Consider the following 18,462-nt stretch of genomic DNA (forward strand, 5'->3'; position numbering starts at 1 on the left):
TACCTCATCCTTCTCCCGTCAACTTTTCTTGTTACACCTGAGGCAAAGACGATGAGCAAATGTAGGTGAAGGTGAACACCGAACATGGAAAAGATGGTAAAGTAACATGGGTGGGAGTTGAAGGAAAAGAAAAGTCAGGTAAAGTTTGATAAATCTGTTTGGAAAGATCTCCCTCAGACTTTGAACAAAAAGCTAGTTATCCTTGCCTTCCCCAAAAAATACGATTCTTTATCAAAAAAAGAAACTGGAGGCTTTGGACATCCAACTGAAATTTTGCAATGCCTTTGGGGAATTTAAATGAAAATATGTTTTTTTGGCCACATTTGTTTAAATAAGAGAGAGAATTGGCTAGGTTTGTTTGTTTTTTTTTTTTTTGACGGACACCGTTATTCAACCAAGTCCAAACTTCTAAGATGAAGATTTATGAGTGTTCAAGTTCTTCCCGCTGATTTGATTTAGTCCTTTGAAACTCCATGCAGGCCAGGGAGGAGGCTGGCTTTGGTGGGCAGTAGCCATGGCTGCTGTGGTGCTGCCTTGGCCCTGCTGCTCAGCCTGGGCTATCCACAGCCTCTGCTGGGAATTAAGGGGCTTTCAGTCATGCTTTGTCTCCTTTGCCGCAAATTAGGCTGCCTGGCCAGCTGCTGGCTATCTCCTTGTGCTCACCGCTGACTTCCCTATTACCGCTCTGACTCCCCTAATTTTAGGTCCAGCTCTTGCAGCGGTATGAAGCCGTAGGCTAAGGTCCAGTCTGAAAAAGTAGATTTGTGGCCCACTCTGACTTAAAACCTTGGGAGTTTTTGAAATTTCCAATCTGGGTGCTAAGATAGCTGATGTGGGGATTTGGTAGAGGGAAATTGCCTTCCAACTTTGCTAAGGGGGTAAAATGAGAACCACCAGCTGTGACAAGCATTGCGACCTCACACCAGAGCCCATCCACTTCATGACTGGGAGGTGTGGGACTCTTAGAGTGGAGGGGCTCAGGTCTTCATGCTGCTGTCACCTCTGTGAGTCCTCGTACCAGTGATATGGCTGGGCTTCCTTGGTCAAAGAGTGGCCACATGCTGCAGCAATAGTCCCTGGGTGTGTTTCCCCTCTTCCCAGCATGGTTAGGCACGATACAGCACTGCAGAAGCTCCTCTTCAAAGGTAGCAAATGTCCTTTAGTCTTTATGAGGGCAAGATGGATTCTGTTAGCATAAATCAAGGAGTCACGGCTGAATGTATTGGGTATGCTAGGTTAGAGATGATCCTAAAATTGGCTTGAAAAACTTCTCTGAGGCTCATTGGAGAAGCCCTGTAATGAGAAGATTTCATATCCTTAAACATGGGAGGAGGGAAAGAATCACAGAAAGTTAAAGAGACTTACCAAATACAAAAAAACATGCAGAGGGAAAGCAAGTCAAGGACATCAAAATTTCTCAGCATTACACCAATAGTGCAGTCATGAAAGGACAGTGCCTTCTCCTAGTGCAACATAAGATGCAGAATATTTTGGAACCTCATGACAGAGAGTGAAAATGTGAAACGATGTATTCCTGGAGTGTCTTGGTGCTTAAGATCTCTAGCCAGAGACATGAAAGTTGGTACTTGCTGCTCCTTGACCTACTGCAGATGCCTTCCTGAAAGTAGGCATATCAGGGGTTCTCCTGGGGCTTTCACTGCCAGCTGCAAATTGGGAAGCATCCTCATTCTTTTCACGGGACGAATTGGTTGGTTTTGTGGGAAGCTGAGACCCCAGGGGGTGCACAGTGTTCAAGAGTCAGCCTGGATGCCAGTGTTGGTTGCTCCCAGCTCCCACATCTCAAAACAAAACCAAAAAAAAACCCCATCTCCACCCCTCTTCCCAGGTTTCCATACAGAACCCCCTTCCTTTTGACTTTATTGCAGTTCATTGTTATCCCTAAGTAGGGAATTCTGATTTAATGGTGTATTGGACTGATTGCGCTCGACACCGTTCTCCTTTCCTTTCGTCCTATTTCTGTAGAATAGTGTAAGATGATCTTTGACAAGTCTCCTTTTGTTTAAAAGAAAGTCCAAATGGGGGAATCAGATTGATTGCTGGCTCTGTGTGCCTTTCTGTTCACTGGAACATCTTCCCATTGTGGTAACGTCAGATGTAAAGACTGAGGAACTTGACCCGGCAGCTGCCAACTCTTGGGAATACAAATGTTCAGCTGTAGGAAGTATCTCTGTTGCAGCGGTGCTGTGGAAGCAATTAGGTAGAGGATAATGGATGGGCTGCAGTAAGATAGTAGGGAATGACTCCACGGATGTGCTTGTGGTGAGATCAGAAACCACAAGACCAGAGCGTGGATGGGCTGGTGATGTCAGCCGAAACCTGCAAAGGAATTTGTCTCCTTACAGAGGACTTCTCTCTGGCGCTTGTTGTGGTTGTCACTGCTTTTAACAGTTCCCAAAGTTGGAGGCCCCGCTGCAGCGTGACTGCAGCAGCATCAAAGTTGGAAATGCTACTGTGTTTCAGTTTTAGGCAAAATTCTGGTTTCTGTTTCCACTGTCACAAAGTATTTTGAATTCACAAAGCATTTCGCATTCACAAAGCATTTCATCCCTTCTGAAAGCTGCAAATGGGCTCCTTGGATGGGGAAAGAGTCATTCTTTATTATTAAGGACCACGAGCCCAACAACTGGAAAAATCAACGCAGCCTTTGTTTTGGGGCACCTGTTACCATACCGTGCATGTTAGCTACGTACATGCGCAGGTGCAGTTGTAGAAAAATGGGGAGTCTAAGACAGATGACACTCTTTTTGCTTAATGGTTGCAAGCAGAAAAATGGTCAGGCATGAACACATACAACCTGCTCTATTTTGCTCTCTTGTAGTCAGGCTGCAATGGGAAAGCACAAGCATGAACCGAAGGTATTGTCTTCAGGCAGGAGCGTCTCTGCTTCTTGTCCGTATTTGTGAAGGACTCAGGTGTAGGCACATGGCTAATGGAAGGGCTCTTTCCCTAATGGTCTGCGCAGCAACACCTTTTCTTCTGGGAAGCACCTGGGGCTTCTCTGTGTCTGCACGCAACCCCTGCTGCCAGGGCAAGACGAGGTCTGCTCTTCCTCCCCGACCACCTCCCCCCACAGGGGCTTGCTCACCACGATCTCGTGGAGCTCTAGTGTTAATTATCATCGTCTCATGGCTCAGCAGTGTCTGACTTGAGACGCACCAACCATATGGCTATTGATACCTATCTCAGCGCGAGGCACGTGTCTGTGCGCACGTCCTTCTGCGCTTCCCACAGTTTGCACTCTGCAGACAAACACAGGCTGTGTTCTGCTTCCATTTCTCGGAGGTAAATATGTACAAAAAACTAGGTAAGAGGACTGGAAAGCAATTAAATTCCTTATCAGCGCGTGCACCAGCCTTTGCAAGTGTATGCAATGTCTCATTGCAAATTTAAAAAAAGAAAGAAACAAAAAGTAGTAAAAGGTGTTGAAAAAGCAGGTTTTTTACCCCTTTTTCATTCTGCTGAGTAAATGGCTTAGTAGTCATCCTTGTTAGAAAACTATTTTTCAAGTTAGTCTGTGGGGTTTTTTATTCTTGAGGTTTTCACTTCAGCTTGAAAAACAAACATAACTTCTGTTATTCCTACAGCTCCACTCCCAGATTTTCTTCCCAGCCTGGCACAAATGTTTAGTGATGGTGAGCCATGGAGTTTCTTGAGCTACCCTCCTTTCTTTTTACTTTTTGTAACAGAAAATCTCTGCGCTCAGCATCTTTCAAGACTGAAAACTTATCTGTGTTTAAAGAAGCGGCATGGAAACAGTGAAGTGTTTTGGGATAATTTTCTTTTTCTCTGCTGTTTTTTTTTTTTTCTTTCTTTCTTTTTTTTTTTGCCTAGTTTTGCAGAGCTTTGAAAATTAGTGTTAGTGTGCATCAAAACCAGGACAGACCTGCAACTCATCACCCTCTAGTCACACCTCTCCTTGCTCTTCTGTCTGCATTGCTGTATAAAAAAAATAAGATGATTTGGAAAGTTAGGCAAAACCTCAGCCCAGCAGCACAGTCTTTGTCCTCTGAAGAGTCCAGGGGGATTTCTCCATCCTGGATCAGGAGATGAGGATCTCCCTTTGCCTTCTATGGCTGGAGGTTTCTCGGTGGGAAGCTCCTTGCTGGAGCGCAGTGCCTCCTTGCCAGGGGTGCAGCACATGAGCTGATCTCTCTGAGCAGATTAAATCAACAGAACTGTGTTTGGGTTAATTGTCACTGGTTTTGCTGCTCTCCATTACTGACCTATCTGGGAGCCTGGCCAAGGAGCAGATGCGGGAGACAGCATCATCACCTCCTTCCTCGTCCTCATTGTGTCTGGCTTTATCCTTCTTCATTTCTCCCCACCGCTTCCCCCCCCCCCCCATTTTTTTTTTCCCCTTTAGCTGAGCAAAGAGGCCAGATGGCAGTGAGGGGAACAGACAACAAGTGAGCCACGGCATATGGGCTGCCTGTTTAATTTCGACTCCTGTTGGGAAGTAGCATGCAGGGAGATAAGTTACAAAAGCAGAAGAGGAGGAGGAGTGTGTGTTGGATGAGAGAGGCAGGAGGAAGGAGAGACCCTTTATGGGATGAAGCAGCCTAGCCAAGGGAGTCTGGGGCATAGGGGACCGAAGCCCTGGCTGCATTCCTGACACAAAGTAGTAAATTAGCTGTTTCCGTGTCAGTTTGTGTAGGAAGTCTTGTCGGCTGCACACAGGGAGGAAAGATGGAGATGTTTGTCCTCAAATGAGAAGGAGGAGGTGTCTCCGAATTCCAGCTCACCCACCTTCCCCCAGGCAAGCTCCAGCCAGCCTTAGGAGCTGGAATGTGGAGACATTTGCCCAGCCGCAGAAGAAGCATGTCACCCAAGATGATTTTTGTCTCTGCACATGATTGTGTGTGTTTTGCTAGTACTTTACTATGGATGTCAACATAAGATCATTGGCTGCAGACTTCTTTGAAGCAAAAGTCAAGACTTTTTAAAGTTTTGTTACAAAACTAAGTAAAAAGTTAGCACAAGACACCATGAAAGACAGCTTAGTAATAGTGTATTTTAAAACTATTCCCCTTTCCCCTTCCTTTCCTTTTTGGTATTCATTTTTCTCTTTTCTCTTCTGCTTTTTGGATTCAGTATTAGCTATCAACTTCCTGCTATCTATTCACATCATTCATTCATTTTGGATTTTGCTGTCTGAGACCAAAGTGGATCTTGCCTTGAATGCATCTCAATGATTCAGGAACAAAATTAGAGTTAATTGCACTAAATTATATACATGTCAGGCTTCCTGGCTTAATTTGGATGAAATGGGACTCTGGGACACAGTGAGGAGGGGTAGGTGTACTTCTCCTGGTTTTTATAAGTGTGTTGATTTTGCATCAGAACTTCATCAAAATGTTGTTAATAATGCCTACACAAGTTAGGAACTTGAGAAGTTTTATTCCCATTGAAGCTCAATGAGATTTGGTGTTCCTTGGTAGAGGGTCTCATCTTCTTCACCCAAGAGGCATTTTTAAAATGTCTCATTTTGGCCAACAATATCCAAATTTTTTTCTATTTGCTCCTTTTTGATGGGAACGATCCTGGAATCCCAGTACAAGCATCACCTATGTGGACCCTCTGGAGCTCTATGAATACTATCAGCATCCTGACAGGTGAAGTGAGACTCCAGCTCAACAAGTGCGTGGATCAGATTCAGCTGTGAGCTCCATTCTGGTGCTTAGCAGAGTGAGAAAACCCTACAAACCAATTAGTTCTGGAAATCTTGAGCCCTGTTGTCAGGATGCAGACTGTCCTGTAGCGTGGGTGCACCCTACGCCTGCACAAAGAACTTTTTACATGACGTTAATTCTGCAGAGAAGATTTTATTCACCAGAGAGTCTGCGAAGGAATGATTAAACATCAACGACTTGCTGGAGAAGAATTTTAACTTCCAGCTCAGGCATTCCTCCCCTGATTAGTTTAAACATGAAATAGAAACACAAGCCTGTGATTTATTGGTGAAATATTTAAGATAGATTGTTAAATTATTCAAATATCAGAGTTCAAAGCAGGCAAGCAAGCAAAAAAAAGAAAGCAGCTCGTCCAAATAAGAGCTTGGTTTTCCTGAATTTGAAAAAAAAAACGCATTTGGACTTGCTAGATGTCTAAAACAAGAAGTAATATTCCAATGTGAAGAAAAAAATATTTTAAAATGAAAGATTTCAACCTCATTATCCTCCCAGCAAACTTAACCTTGAATCTTTCTCCATCGGTTCCCTGAAGACTTTGTTTTATCTGCGGTGCTAGGACTTGTTGCAGCCCTCCATCGGCCCTCCATCATTTCCTGCTGCTCATCTACCACTTCTTCGGGCACTTGCTCAGCCTGGTTGCAGTTTTCCTCTTTCTGCATGTGCTAATGGAGAGGCTTTTTGTCTTACTCTTGATAAACCAGGTGGGGACTTCTCCGGTCTTCTTGCTTGGGGTTCGAATATGGCATCATCTTGTCTTGCACCTAGACTTGATCTTCCACCCTACCTTGCCTGGAGAAAAGGCTTGTTGAATCTACTAGACTTGCTCTTGCTCAGCTGCACTCTGACATGTGGATAACATGATCACAAGGTAAAAATAGAGCTGTCTTCTCAGAGGAGGAGAGAGGGATCGTGCTCATAGTCTCTAAGGTCTTCAGAGTTGTGGTAATAATAGTGTAGACTAGTGAAGTAAAGGATGAGTAAAGCATGAAGTTTTTTCTGTGGAGACTTAATGCTAAATTCCCAATCTATTGAGAATAAAAAGTATTGAAATTGTTGAGTCCTAAGGAATATTTATTTTTGTGTTCAGTTTCTGTACTCCTAAATTTCTCCAAGTTTGAGAGAGGTTATTAGCTCCCACAGCCCTATCTGTTCTGAGCACAAGATCAGTGTGACACTTTAAAAGCAAAGTTCATTGGACTTTGTCACGTCTCCAGTGAAAATGCGTGGGAAACGTGCATCAAAATCTGCAGACCGCTTTGAAAAATTTAGCCTTTTCTCTTCATCTACTCTCATTTTAGCACAAAAAAAGAAACTTTTTTCAAGCCTGACCTTCTCAAGCAAGCGTTCCATCTTGGGCCGTGCAGCTGAAGAGGAGAAAACTTGCACGGTCCAACTCTGTCAAACATGTGGCAGCTAAAAAAAAGATCATTAGGACAGTTGAATCCAAACAGTACTTTTGAGAATGGTGTTTACCCTTTTTTGTGTGTGTGTGTCTATATTCTACTTCTCCACCTGCCTTCAAAGGAAAGCTGATAAAAAGAATTTGCTTGGCCTTTTTGTTGCTGTAGGGGGAAGGGTGCCATTTGTGTGCAGTGCTACAAGACAGATGCTGCAGGTGAAACTACCCCGGAGGAGGCAATCCTGCCCAGAGGGGACAAGTCCTGCAACCGAAGCACTTCTTTTTCTTTTTCTCATCTTTGTGGGTTTGTTACGCTGTAGAGCCAGGTCCTTTATGGCATGTAGGAGTGAGCAAAGGTTTATGGAGCAATCAACTCCCAACAGCAGCAGTGGCAATCGCATAATGCTTCAGTCTTTTGTAGTAGATTTTGTGTGTTTGTGAGCTGAAAGTATGGCCAGGAGGGAATGAAATGTGAAATATTGGGCTTTTTTTTTTTTTTTTTTAACTTGGAAACAGCCTGTCTGAGTTCTTTTATGCTTTTCAGGCTCAGGGATGAGAGAGAGCATGCGTATGTGTGAGGGCGTGCATGCGCCTGTGCCTATACAGTTGCTCAAGTGGGAAAAAACCCCGTTTGCGGTTCACACAGGAGGAATTTCTGATGGAGACAACAATGCTAAGCAGAAAGACACATCCTGATCTCTAGCAAGCGAGGGGCATGCTCACGCACACATGCACGCACACACATACTCTCCGGGCTCTCTGCATAATACATGCAAAGCACTGCCCTTTAATGAACGTAACCTATGGCGGCTGGGATGCAGCCGGCCAGACCTCGCCATTAATAAACTGGGAACATTCTTCTCCTTTTTAGTCCCTTTCAATGCCAGCCCTGTGGTTTGATCTCCCTTGAATGCTGCTCCCCCTCATTTGGGGCGCCAATTCTGAGAAGATTTGGCGCATTGTTTGAGGTCGCAGGATGTCGGATTGATTTCGAAGCTTTTGTATTGACTCCGGGCTCCTGAATGAAGCTGTCATGTGTGTCTGTGGTTGGCTAGCAGGCTGTCCGGCTGCAAGCTGTGCCTTCCTTTGTTGTTTAGGCCTCATTGAGCTGAGGGAAGAGGCTCATTTCAGGGTGATTTACCACCACCCAAACACCAGCTGTCTGTTGTACTGCCGCTTGCCTCCACCTTGGATTCAGTTCTCGTTTCCCTTCGTTTCCCTCCTTCTCTCCCACTCCACCACTGTAGGCACTTGGGCACCAGTTCTTCAAGACGCGTGGAACACCCTGACAGAACAGCGTAAAAAACATAAACACTGAATATGTTGTTCTTCTCAACTTCTTGTATGGACCCATGGGAAATTTTTTTTAGGGTTTACTGTTGCAGTGCTATACACGTTTTCTTCATGGTGAAAAACTCAACTATGACTCTAGGAAAAAGAAAAAGAAATAATAAAACCACTGTGTTCCTCTTGGCCTGTTACTAAGTAGCCCAACACTGTGAAAAACAGTAATGAATTTAATTTGAAAATAACTAGTAAGCTTAGTGGCCAGACAGCAGACTGAACTGCACAGCCTGCCTGGTGCAGGATGTCTGGGGAGGAGGCTGCAAATGTGCTCTCTGGTCCTGGAAATGTTGGGCTGTTTGGATGGATGGAGAGGGAGTCAGAAGAGGATGGCATTGCCTCCCGACATGCTTGTCATTCCTGAGCAGGCACAATCACTGTGTTTGTGTAGGTATCGTGTGAGAGAGCTATTTTGGTGGTGTAAAACAGGAGAGAGAAAAATGAAGAGGCTGCGACTCATTACTCGGCTCAGCTTCACAAAACTCTTTCAGAAGAGTACTTCTCTGTGAAGACCCAGGCTGCTTCAGCAGCTGGAATGCTAATAAAAGTCGCGGAAAGGCCATGCTGGAAGCTGTGCTCTTCCCCAGGTTGCCATGGGCCGAGGCTCAGTTATCCTTTCCGCACCTCACATTTTCATCTGTTCATGGGGAATATTTTGAGGGTACTGCAAGGCAAGAAAGATGGAGAGAGTGTGGACAGCTGAAAGCCAGGGCCAGGCTTGGCCAGTCAGACCATCCAGGGGCCAAGTCGAGAAGTGTTGCACCAGCTCCTTGGTGGTCAGGCTACTGCCAGTATTTTCGATGGCCGTTGCTCAAAACTGAGGAAGACTGATGGGAGCCGAGCAGGTGAGAGCCCAGCTGGACCCGCCAGCAGCTGTGAGGTGTATGGCATGGTGCTGCTAATCTGAGCCTTCTACAAGAGGTGGAATAATGGGACCTACGTGCTTTGCTCTTCAGTGCTCGCTGAGGAGCCTTCTTGCTCTTTGCCTTGGGAAGGGGGATGTCTGACGATGGGTGGGAGCCAGCAGAAGGCAAAGCCGGCTTCTCTGTTGGAAATCCTTGTGCCCATCTACTTCTAAACCAGAGCATCGCATGAAGAGCAGGCAGCACAACAGAGTTTACTAGGAATAAGTCTGTGAGTTCAGAAGACCACTGTGCTACTCCCTGCTGCTGTTGTTAAAAGGCCACGAAACATGGAAATGGTGCTCCATAAATTAAGACAGAATATTTGTAGTACTTAGTGAGATGAGGATCCTCTCTTAGTAATGTTCTCCTCTCCCTCCTCTGCAAGCATCAGGCACTGCTGGAAGGAGGAGGGGGGGTATATTAGGAGGCAACAACCAGAGGATGATAGGCCCAGTGAGGTGTTTTAATTTCTTAACAAACTCCTTGGGCACTAGAAACTGTAAAATAATGTACGGATAAACAAACAAAAACTCACTGACCCTTAGCACTCTGGAGGGCTCTGTTTCAGATCACTGAATAAAAGCTGAAGTTGCATATGCAAGTTTAATGTAACACAAGGCGTGTGCTGCAGAAAAGGGTGCTTTCTTCTAATCTGGTCCCAGACAGAAGCATCCAAACAGAAGCCCCTTTCCCTATCCCCACTGAACTGCTTGGTGTATGTGAGGAAACCCCTGAATGACAAGGCTTCCATCTGCTCTTGAACGGAGTTGCGACTGGCTGCAAATGTTGTCCATATGCTTTTTTTTTTTCCTTTCAACTTAGCTGCCTAATGTTAGACACCTATCCTCAAATTAAGCATCTGCTTATAATAGGCTTTCCTAAAAAAATTGTAGAGGTAGTAGCTAATTTAGGCGATGCACATTAGCAGACATGCATCTGCAGTTGGAAAAGGAGATGGAGTTATTCATTGAATTCATTGCTTTTGTTTGCTTTTTTAGGGAGTGGTAAAGACCCTGAATTCCTGTAGTCTCAGGGAAAAAAAAAAACCTGTCAAGTATGGGGTTCATAATCCCCTTCTGCTCTTGATTTTCCACGTGATCACGGGCAACATCTTGTAATTTCTCTCTATTAAATAAAGCTGTTGATACTTCCAGTCAGACAGGAGAACATGGCCGTGGTTTACTTTGAGCTCAGGTTTTATGACAGTATATCCTAGAAGCCAGAGAAGGGTCTAAAAATGGGAGCTTATCCTTGGTTTGTGGTGTAAAAAGGGATGGAGTAACTTTTTCAGCATAATGACTTTGTAGTGGATACTGGGACAAGCTGTCCATCAATGAGTCATGTATGGATCCAGTTTCCTAAACATAGGTGTATGTTGCTGCTATAGACACCCTCAGGTACACTGGCTGTCCATCAGCTGCCTGTTAGGAAATATGTGGGACTTCCTTAGGTCCTTTTTTATCTCTAACTTGTATCAGATACTCTGGGGTGTCCAAAAAGTCTCATTTGGCTAAAGAAGTCTCTGTGCCTTAGTTTCCTGTCTCTGAAATAATAAGTTAATGCAATTTCTTTCAATTTAGCTTAATCACTCCTTTCTGGAGGAAGGTTTTAGAATTTAAGAGATTACAGACTAACTGATGAAGGACTGTAGTAATGGGACAAGAACAAAATACCTTTGATGGATGGGAGTTGCAGGCAAAGAATGACAGTTGCAAGTAGTCTCCTGAAAACCTCAAAACCAGCAATCAAAGTCCCCTGAAAAACTTGAAGTTACAAGCAGCAGCCCCAACACTGGGCATTTTGGTTAGGTGTCAGGTGTAGGTACAGCCTTTTCAGTGTCTTTTTTTTTTTTCCAGTATCTCATTTGGAAAGAGAAGAAAAGATAATTTTTGCCCATTATCTGACTTTGCTGGCATTTATGAGATGCTGGGGTCACCAAGTAAGAGATCTCACTACACCTAGCAGTTTGCAGGCTCTCCCGAGGTGACCAGAAGTTTATCTGCCTGTTTGTAATTCCTGCCACCAAGGGTCATGTCTCTGCTGTGCCTTGACATTGAGCAATGAATGCAATACTTTGTAATCACCCCCTTTCCCTTCCTCATCATTTAAGACAGAGTGCTTCCACTTGGCTAAAATCATTACCTGCTTTAATGTTGATGTCTCCTTTTCCATATAAAATCACCCAGCTGAAATCTCATAACTCTCCATGGCTGCATGTGAGGAGATTCTCCCTCTGTTGCCCAGCAGGTGCTGAGTGTATTTTTCAGCTGTGGACAGCAAAAGTCTGAATAAAGGCAGTGTCTTCTTCTGTATGTCTGTAGGAAGGCAAGTAATTGTGATGGGTTTGTGGGGACGCATTTGGCTGTGTTACCATTTGAGCTCAAGGAACATTTTGACCAAACCTGGAATCCCAGCCTGTTTCTGCCATCGTGATTTATCAAGACCTCCAGCTCTGATTGATAAGCTCCAAAAATGCTTTGGTGAAGATCCAAAGCAACTCAAATAATCCCCGTAATAGAACCAGGTTAATGTGAGGAACCTTGATGATCAGATCCTGCTTAGTCAGTTTGATGGGTTGTCAATGAAAAGAAGGTGTTTGAGCTCAGCTTATTTCCCAGACTGTTGGTTGTAGGCAAAAGAAGGGTGAGAGGCCCCTGTTTCTTTGTAAATCTTTGTTGGCCCCAGCACGTTATCGGTGCTGGAGAGTCAGCAGTGTTGGGTGAGGCTGGGCTGTTGAATCCCTGGCAAGGACTTGCCAGTGGCTGTATGGACCAGTTGCCCTAAAAAGGGCAAAGCACATCTGTAGACATTATTTTACCGAATCTAGCTACACTAGAAACCAGTAAGAACTAACTTGGTAAGGGTAAAAAGAAATGTTGGTGTATGAGCTTTACCTCAGGTCTTTCCAGTTTGGTAATCCATAGAATCATAGAAAGTTTTGCGCTGAAAGGGACCTTGTAGACCATCTGGTTCCATCCCCCCTGCCATGAGCAGTGACATCTGCCACTGCACCAGGTTACTCAAAGCCCCATCCAACCTGGCTTTGAACACTTCCAGGTAGGGAACATCCACAGTTTCTCTGAGCAACCTGTTCCAGTGCCTCACAACCCTCACAGTAAAGAATTTCCTTCTTTTATTTGATCTAAATCTGCCCTCTTTTAGTTTAAAGCCATTAGTCCTTGTCCTATCCCTACAATTATACTCTCTGAGCATAGACAGACCTGTTCCTGTTACATATGTCTATGAAAACATGGGTTAAAATAACCTGTTCCTTTTCAGCTTGGCTTGCCTGTATTTCTATCGTGTTTTTCTACACACCTTGCTTTCCTTCTAGCCCCCGTCCATGTGGCTTCCTTGGTGCTGTGTGATTTTGGCCCTTGGCGAACTCTCCTTGGCAGCTTGGGAGTTACTCCTTGGTGGAAGGGTATGCAGAAGGAGGAGTCCACAGGCTTCACTAATGATCTTTCTTCCCCTGCTTTTGGTCACATACAAGCCTCATGGTCTCTGGTGGTTCAGATTGTGCTGATGTTTTTCTTGCGTTATCTTTTATAGGGAAAAGTCATTGGAGATGCAAAACTGCTCATGAGTTGTGGTTGCAGAAAAGGGAAAAATGCTCAAGTGAAAGACTCAGATCAGGTCAGTCAATATGTACCTTAACTGGTGGAAATAAAGGAATGCGTTAACGTCTGCTTGATATGAACTGTGCTGTTGCGTATCGGGGTTCCTGGACACAAAGAGAGTCTTTGTTTTGGTTGACAATGATACAACATTAATGTTTTTGTATTTTTTATTTGTAGAAAAACCCTCAAGCAAGATCAGGGATTCATTGCACTAGGAGCTGTTAGTGCCCTAGCCTGACTTATTCCCATCTGGTTTATTTATTCATGAATTCTGTTTCTTTATAAAAATCCACTCCAGGCAATGCCATTCTTAAAGAATATTGCGATTCCTTGCTGGCTAAATGTATGCAACCTTTGGTCTCATGCTGTAGCTGCCTGGATGGGTGACAGTTACAGAGAAACATGCCATTCTTTGCGTGCTTTTGTTCTGAAGTGACACTATCACAAGAACATTCTCTATTGAGGTTCCTCATGATAGACGTGTAAAAACTTGTTCACAAACCGATGGCCAGGTTTCAATATTCATTACTTGGAATGAATGGCCCCTTATTCTAAAATTGGTCAAATTAATGTCAGTGGGACCACTTGTAGGGTTCAGTAATTACAAGTGAGGTGGACTGCACTCTGAACAACAGCCAGCTGGTAGTCTCTTCCCACCTCCTACCACTTTGCACTTATTCAGACCAGCTGGGTTTGTCCCTGTCACAGTCTGAGTTGTTTATGGCCTTCCAGCTTTGTAGCTAAAGAGAAATTTGAGTCCAGAGATCATTCATTCTGAAAATGGAACAAACTTTCATTTGAGCAGAAATGTTGTATAAATACTGGGTCATCTGATGTTAATGTGGTAGAGTGAAGTAGCTGATCTCAAATATGAAATAAATTTGCTCTCTAAAACCTTGTGAACAACCTGTGGCCAGGTACAGGCCTGAAGCAGATTTAAACAGTGTCCACAAAGCTCCAGGAACTCCCAATAATTTACTGATGGGAAAAGAGATGAATTCTCAGGAGGAAAAAAGGTGTTCATTTTCAACATGCATGTTCATCAAGCCTAATTAATAATAATGTCTGTGAGCCTTGTTTTATTAATGTCTGAGAAGATTTGAGAACAGATCTATCTGTCCTGCGGTGGGCTCTGTTGTGAGGAAAGTTGGTCACAGTTATAAATGCTTTGTAGGATTTGGTCTTTTGTTGATGTTGTTTTGTTTTTTCTTTAATTACTTTTTTTAAAATAACAGATTCATTATGAGCTATACTATCATTTTGCCATCAAGACAAGGATTTGTATTTCTTTTCTTTAAAGAGTAGCTTCTCATTCTCTCAAATACAAGTTTAATTTTCTCATGTTGAGGTTCTAACACACCAGGAGAAAATTAATTGAGAAATTAAACACTTTTACCAATTTTAGTCTTTTGTATTTTGATGTACTCTGTTTGAATCACTCTTGATTTACAACTGGAGTAGAGCAGGGTGAGACTGCTTGTAGGAGAGATTAAAAGTTAAATGGGAACGTCTTGACTGCAGAGAGGTTTTACAGAACGCCGTCTCTAACAAAACCTGATTGTTGAACATAAAACTCATTGAAGGCAATACTTTAATGATGAAGTAGGCAATAGCTTTTGGAGGGGAAAAGAATCCCATTCTCCTTCATGTTTTCTGGGACAGTTATAAATTATTCTTTGCATTTGGCTACTTTCTGAAATCCAATTTTTGATGTCTGCTGATGTGTTGACCATCTCAGTAACTCTTTTTTGCTTGCATAAACTATCAGACATGTACTTGCTCCAGATGTTGTAAAGCTCATTTGTTGTGTCCCTGGCAGGGTCCTGTCGGTATTTCAGGGGACAGGAGGTGGATGGGGAGGAAACAAGTACAGAGGGGTGGATGGCAGCATGGAACATATGTCTGTGAATGCAGGACCTCAACTTAGCTTATAAATTATCCCCTGGGCCTTGTAGATAAACACAGACTTCTATGGTGACATCGGCTGGGAAAGGCAAACACTTGCTGACAATTGTAAGCTAATCCTTCAGGACACTAATTGCCAGAAAACCAAGGAAGCATTATTTTAGGAACAGCTTGTTTCACTTTGTGAAGGGGAAAAACACTGCACTTGATTTAGTTTTGTTTGCCAAGCTTTACCACCTCGTCCTGCACCCTGTCTCAGATTTTGAAGATTTACCTTCACCGCTGCTGCTGGGGGCTTTTTATTGCTCTTTTTTTGGTCTTGCTTTGTGTTTTCCTGTGTTGCCTCTGTAAAGTTGACTGAAAATGCAACTTGGTTTTCATTTTCATGAAAGTACACATGAATAGGTATGCATTTTTTATAGCACAAATTATGCAAAGGTTTGGGAATAACCAGCTACATTTTGGCTAAATTCTTGAAAAAGGTGATGCTCTGCAAAGAATTTAAATTTTTTCATCCTTTCAAGTCAATTTGGAAACTTGCGAGAAGTCCTAGACACACTGCCCCACCAGTGAAAATCCCCAGCTGAATCAAGTCACTACATCTTTGCTGAGTATTTCATTTTCGGCCATTTGTCCAGTATGCCTCTAGAAGAGAAGGCACCTCAACATGCTTGACCAGAGATCTGCTTCCCTGAGTCTGTATCCTGTCTGCTTGGTATTTTTCACAGTGCAGGTCATCAATGTGTAAATCCCGGACCCATCTCTGTCCAGGGTGGAAGTCCAAACAGGCTTAGATGGAGCTGGGATTTCACAGCAGTCACAAGGAACCCAACCTTCATGTTGGATTTGCACCAGAGCAGGAGACGGACTGGTGGTCTATGTTACGTTGCCTCCCAGTCCAAATTAAACTCCACAAGATGAGGCAGAAGGCTAAGCAATGCAATATATACCCCACAGAAACTTTGAAAACCTCAGAGGAAATACAGCTGAGCACACTGAAGAATTGGAGTGCCATCCTCTGTGGACGGTCTTGATGAAGCTTTGGGTCAGTGAAGCAGGATGACCGAGAGGAGTCCCAAAATAGGGCCACCTCTTGGCAGCAAAACCCCTGTGTCCTTGGCTGCCATTGACACCGTTGCCAGTTGTTTGTGTGCTTTGTGGGAGTGAAATGCATCCATGCTCCGAGGCCCAGAATCAAGTCTTTTCACCACAAACATCCTACTGTAATTGTAAGGTTCATATAAGCTGTTCCGAGTGGTTATTAGTTTCTCAGTAATTTATGCCTCCCCATCAGTTATTATACTGTTGCTTATTATTTGAGGTGTGTTGTTCCATAAGAATGGCAATCCTGGACTAGGATTTCCTTGTGCTAAGTTGTATATTAACATAAAGCAAGAAAGGTGGTTCCTGGGGAGTGATTTCATTTGTATACTTTCTGAGGAAAGCAAAAAGTCATTTAAAACAGGGGAAAATTGTGTGGGTGGACAAATAATGCGCATATTAGAGGTATGCATAAGGTTGAGAATCAGAAGCAGCAAAGCGCTCCATATTCTCAACACATACAGCTTTGCCTTCTCAGGGTTTAGTTTTATTTGGTTTCTGCTGCTTTTCCCCAAAGGTAGGTGTCTCATCAATGTTTAACCGCTCTTACAATTTCATTTTTTGCTTTTTCCTCTTTGCTTGACTCTTCTGGTGTCTCGTGTGAGCTCAAGTGTCACTGAGAAGTAAGATCCTCCTGTTCTTCCATGTGTTTGTTTTTGGTTTTAATATGACAAATGTATGCCTCCTCTGGAAATGGTATCCATGCTGCAGAGTAATTATTTAGTGAATGGTGGATCCAGTTCATGTTGGCAAGGATCAGATTAATCATTATTAATCATGACCCCTCTGACAGTAACCTCATCCCTTGCCTAAGTGCTGCTCTTTATTAAGAAGTAATAGCTATTAGGGGATGGCTGGGACACTGCTCTAGTTGTACCAGCACAGGGCTCAGGACTTCTGGCAGCAGGCAGAGGAACTTGGTTCAAAATTAAAAATAGACTCTCATGGTCCACGTTCCAGAAATTTAATAGGCAGCTTTCCCTGTGGGCTTCTTCAGCTTCATCTGAGTGTCCTCCTTTCCCCTGAAGCCTCCTGAGAGTTTGGCTCTTTCCAAAGTCTGAATTCAGTGTTGGGGATGAAATAATATCTTTTATGCTTTTTTATTTGTCTGCTTGACTTTTTTTTTTTTCTTTTCTTTTTAAACTTAGGTAGACCCCAGTATAACCTAACGCATATGCAGTCTTTGCAAGGATAAGATTTTAAGGTCTGATCTAGAGGTTGTAGCAGGTTTCAACAGCTGATGAGACTGCAGATGGGCTTAGCTCTCTGGGACTCCAGTTATCCCAAGAAGACCCCAAAACAACCACTTTTTTGAGGGTTTTGGGATTCCTTGAAGAGACACTGCAGTGTTGAGGAGAGGCGTGCAGCATTGTTCACTTTGTCCAGAAAGTTGCAAGGTGTCCAGCTTTTCTCTCCAAGTCACTGGACTGGGGACTGCAGGCTTATGTCTGTCTGTCTGTCTGTCTGTCTGTCTATCTGTCTATCTATCTATCTATCTATCTGTCTATCAAAATGTATCTCCTAACCACTTGTGTCACCAGAGATTTGCTGAGAGCAGACAGTAGTTTCATTCATAATTATTCTGGTTTTCCTAGCACTACAGGTTCTTTTTAAGAAGGTGAGGCAGTGCTATCAATGGATGTCATCATTATTTCAGCAAAAGCACGATGACTTAAGTACTGGCTTGAAACCAATCTCCTCAACCCCTCCAGTCCCCCAAATCCATCTTAATTAGTTTTAAAAACATTTTAATTTTATATATGGAAATCTAGGACAAAACCCTGTAGTAGAGAGCAAAGGAAAGCAAAACATCTTTTGTCTCCATCTAGCTCTTTGACACCTGGAAGCAGTAGAAACTTGGAGCAAACCTGCCACACTCTTTTGATGCCTGCCAAAGTTGTTGTGGGAGTAACATTGTTAAATGGCTGAATGAATTTATTGAAGAATAAAAGTACCAGCAAAGACAAAGGGCCCAATACAAATTATCTGGTAAACCGCTGTCAAATTTTACGTGTTCAGGGCTACTGTTAATTTCCTGTCTTAAAAAACAGGGGGGGAGTTTGAAGGGGAGGGAAGGAGGGTAAAAAGTATATAAGTAAACCCACCTCTTTAAATAGCTGCCTGACCTGGCCTGAGCTGTGTCGGAGCTAAGTTCCTTTGGCAGCCAGCACTGCAATATCTGTTGAGGGTGTAGCAGAGGGCTGAGATGAGGTTTCAGAGAATCTGCTTTAGCTTCGCTGGCTCTTCCTTGCATTCTTCCCCTTGTCAGCAAGAAACGCACTGAAGCACGAGATTAGAGAGTGCAAAGGCTCCCGCAATCCATCTGAGCAAGTCTGGATCACACCCCCATGGTTAACTTTTCTCTCTGCTAAAAAGAAATGAGAGTGATAGAAATAAATGAAATCATTGGCTAACTTGGAAATACGTGGGCGGAAGAAAGCAGGAGGAGAGAACTAGGGGAATGAAGAGATGCTGTC

The 18,462-nt window shown here is 43.6% G+C and overlaps 1 protein-coding gene across 4 annotated transcripts in view; it reads left to right on the forward strand.

The window, feature by feature from the left end:
- SETBP1 (SET binding protein 1) overlaps positions 1 to 18,462 on the forward strand; it is a 272,596-nt gene that overhangs the window by 40,121 nt on the left and 214,013 nt on the right. For 2 of the 4 annotated variants that reach the window (XM_075410718.1, XM_075410719.1), the window contains exon 4: positions 12,912 to 12,995. The exons of the other annotated variants lie outside the window; for them this stretch is intronic. In XM_075410718.1, coding sequence (XP_075266833.1) covers positions 12,912 to 12,995 — 84 coding nt within the window. The remainder of the gene's footprint in view (positions 1 to 12,911; positions 12,996 to 18,462) is intronic. 4 annotated transcript variants of the gene reach the window in all.

Source organism: Opisthocomus hoazin, chromosome Z, assembly GCF_030867145.1.
Source record: "Opisthocomus hoazin isolate bOpiHoa1 chromosome Z, bOpiHoa1.hap1, whole genome shotgun sequence".
Classification (NCBI taxonomy): Eukaryota; Metazoa; Chordata; class Aves; order Opisthocomiformes; family Opisthocomidae; genus Opisthocomus; species Opisthocomus hoazin.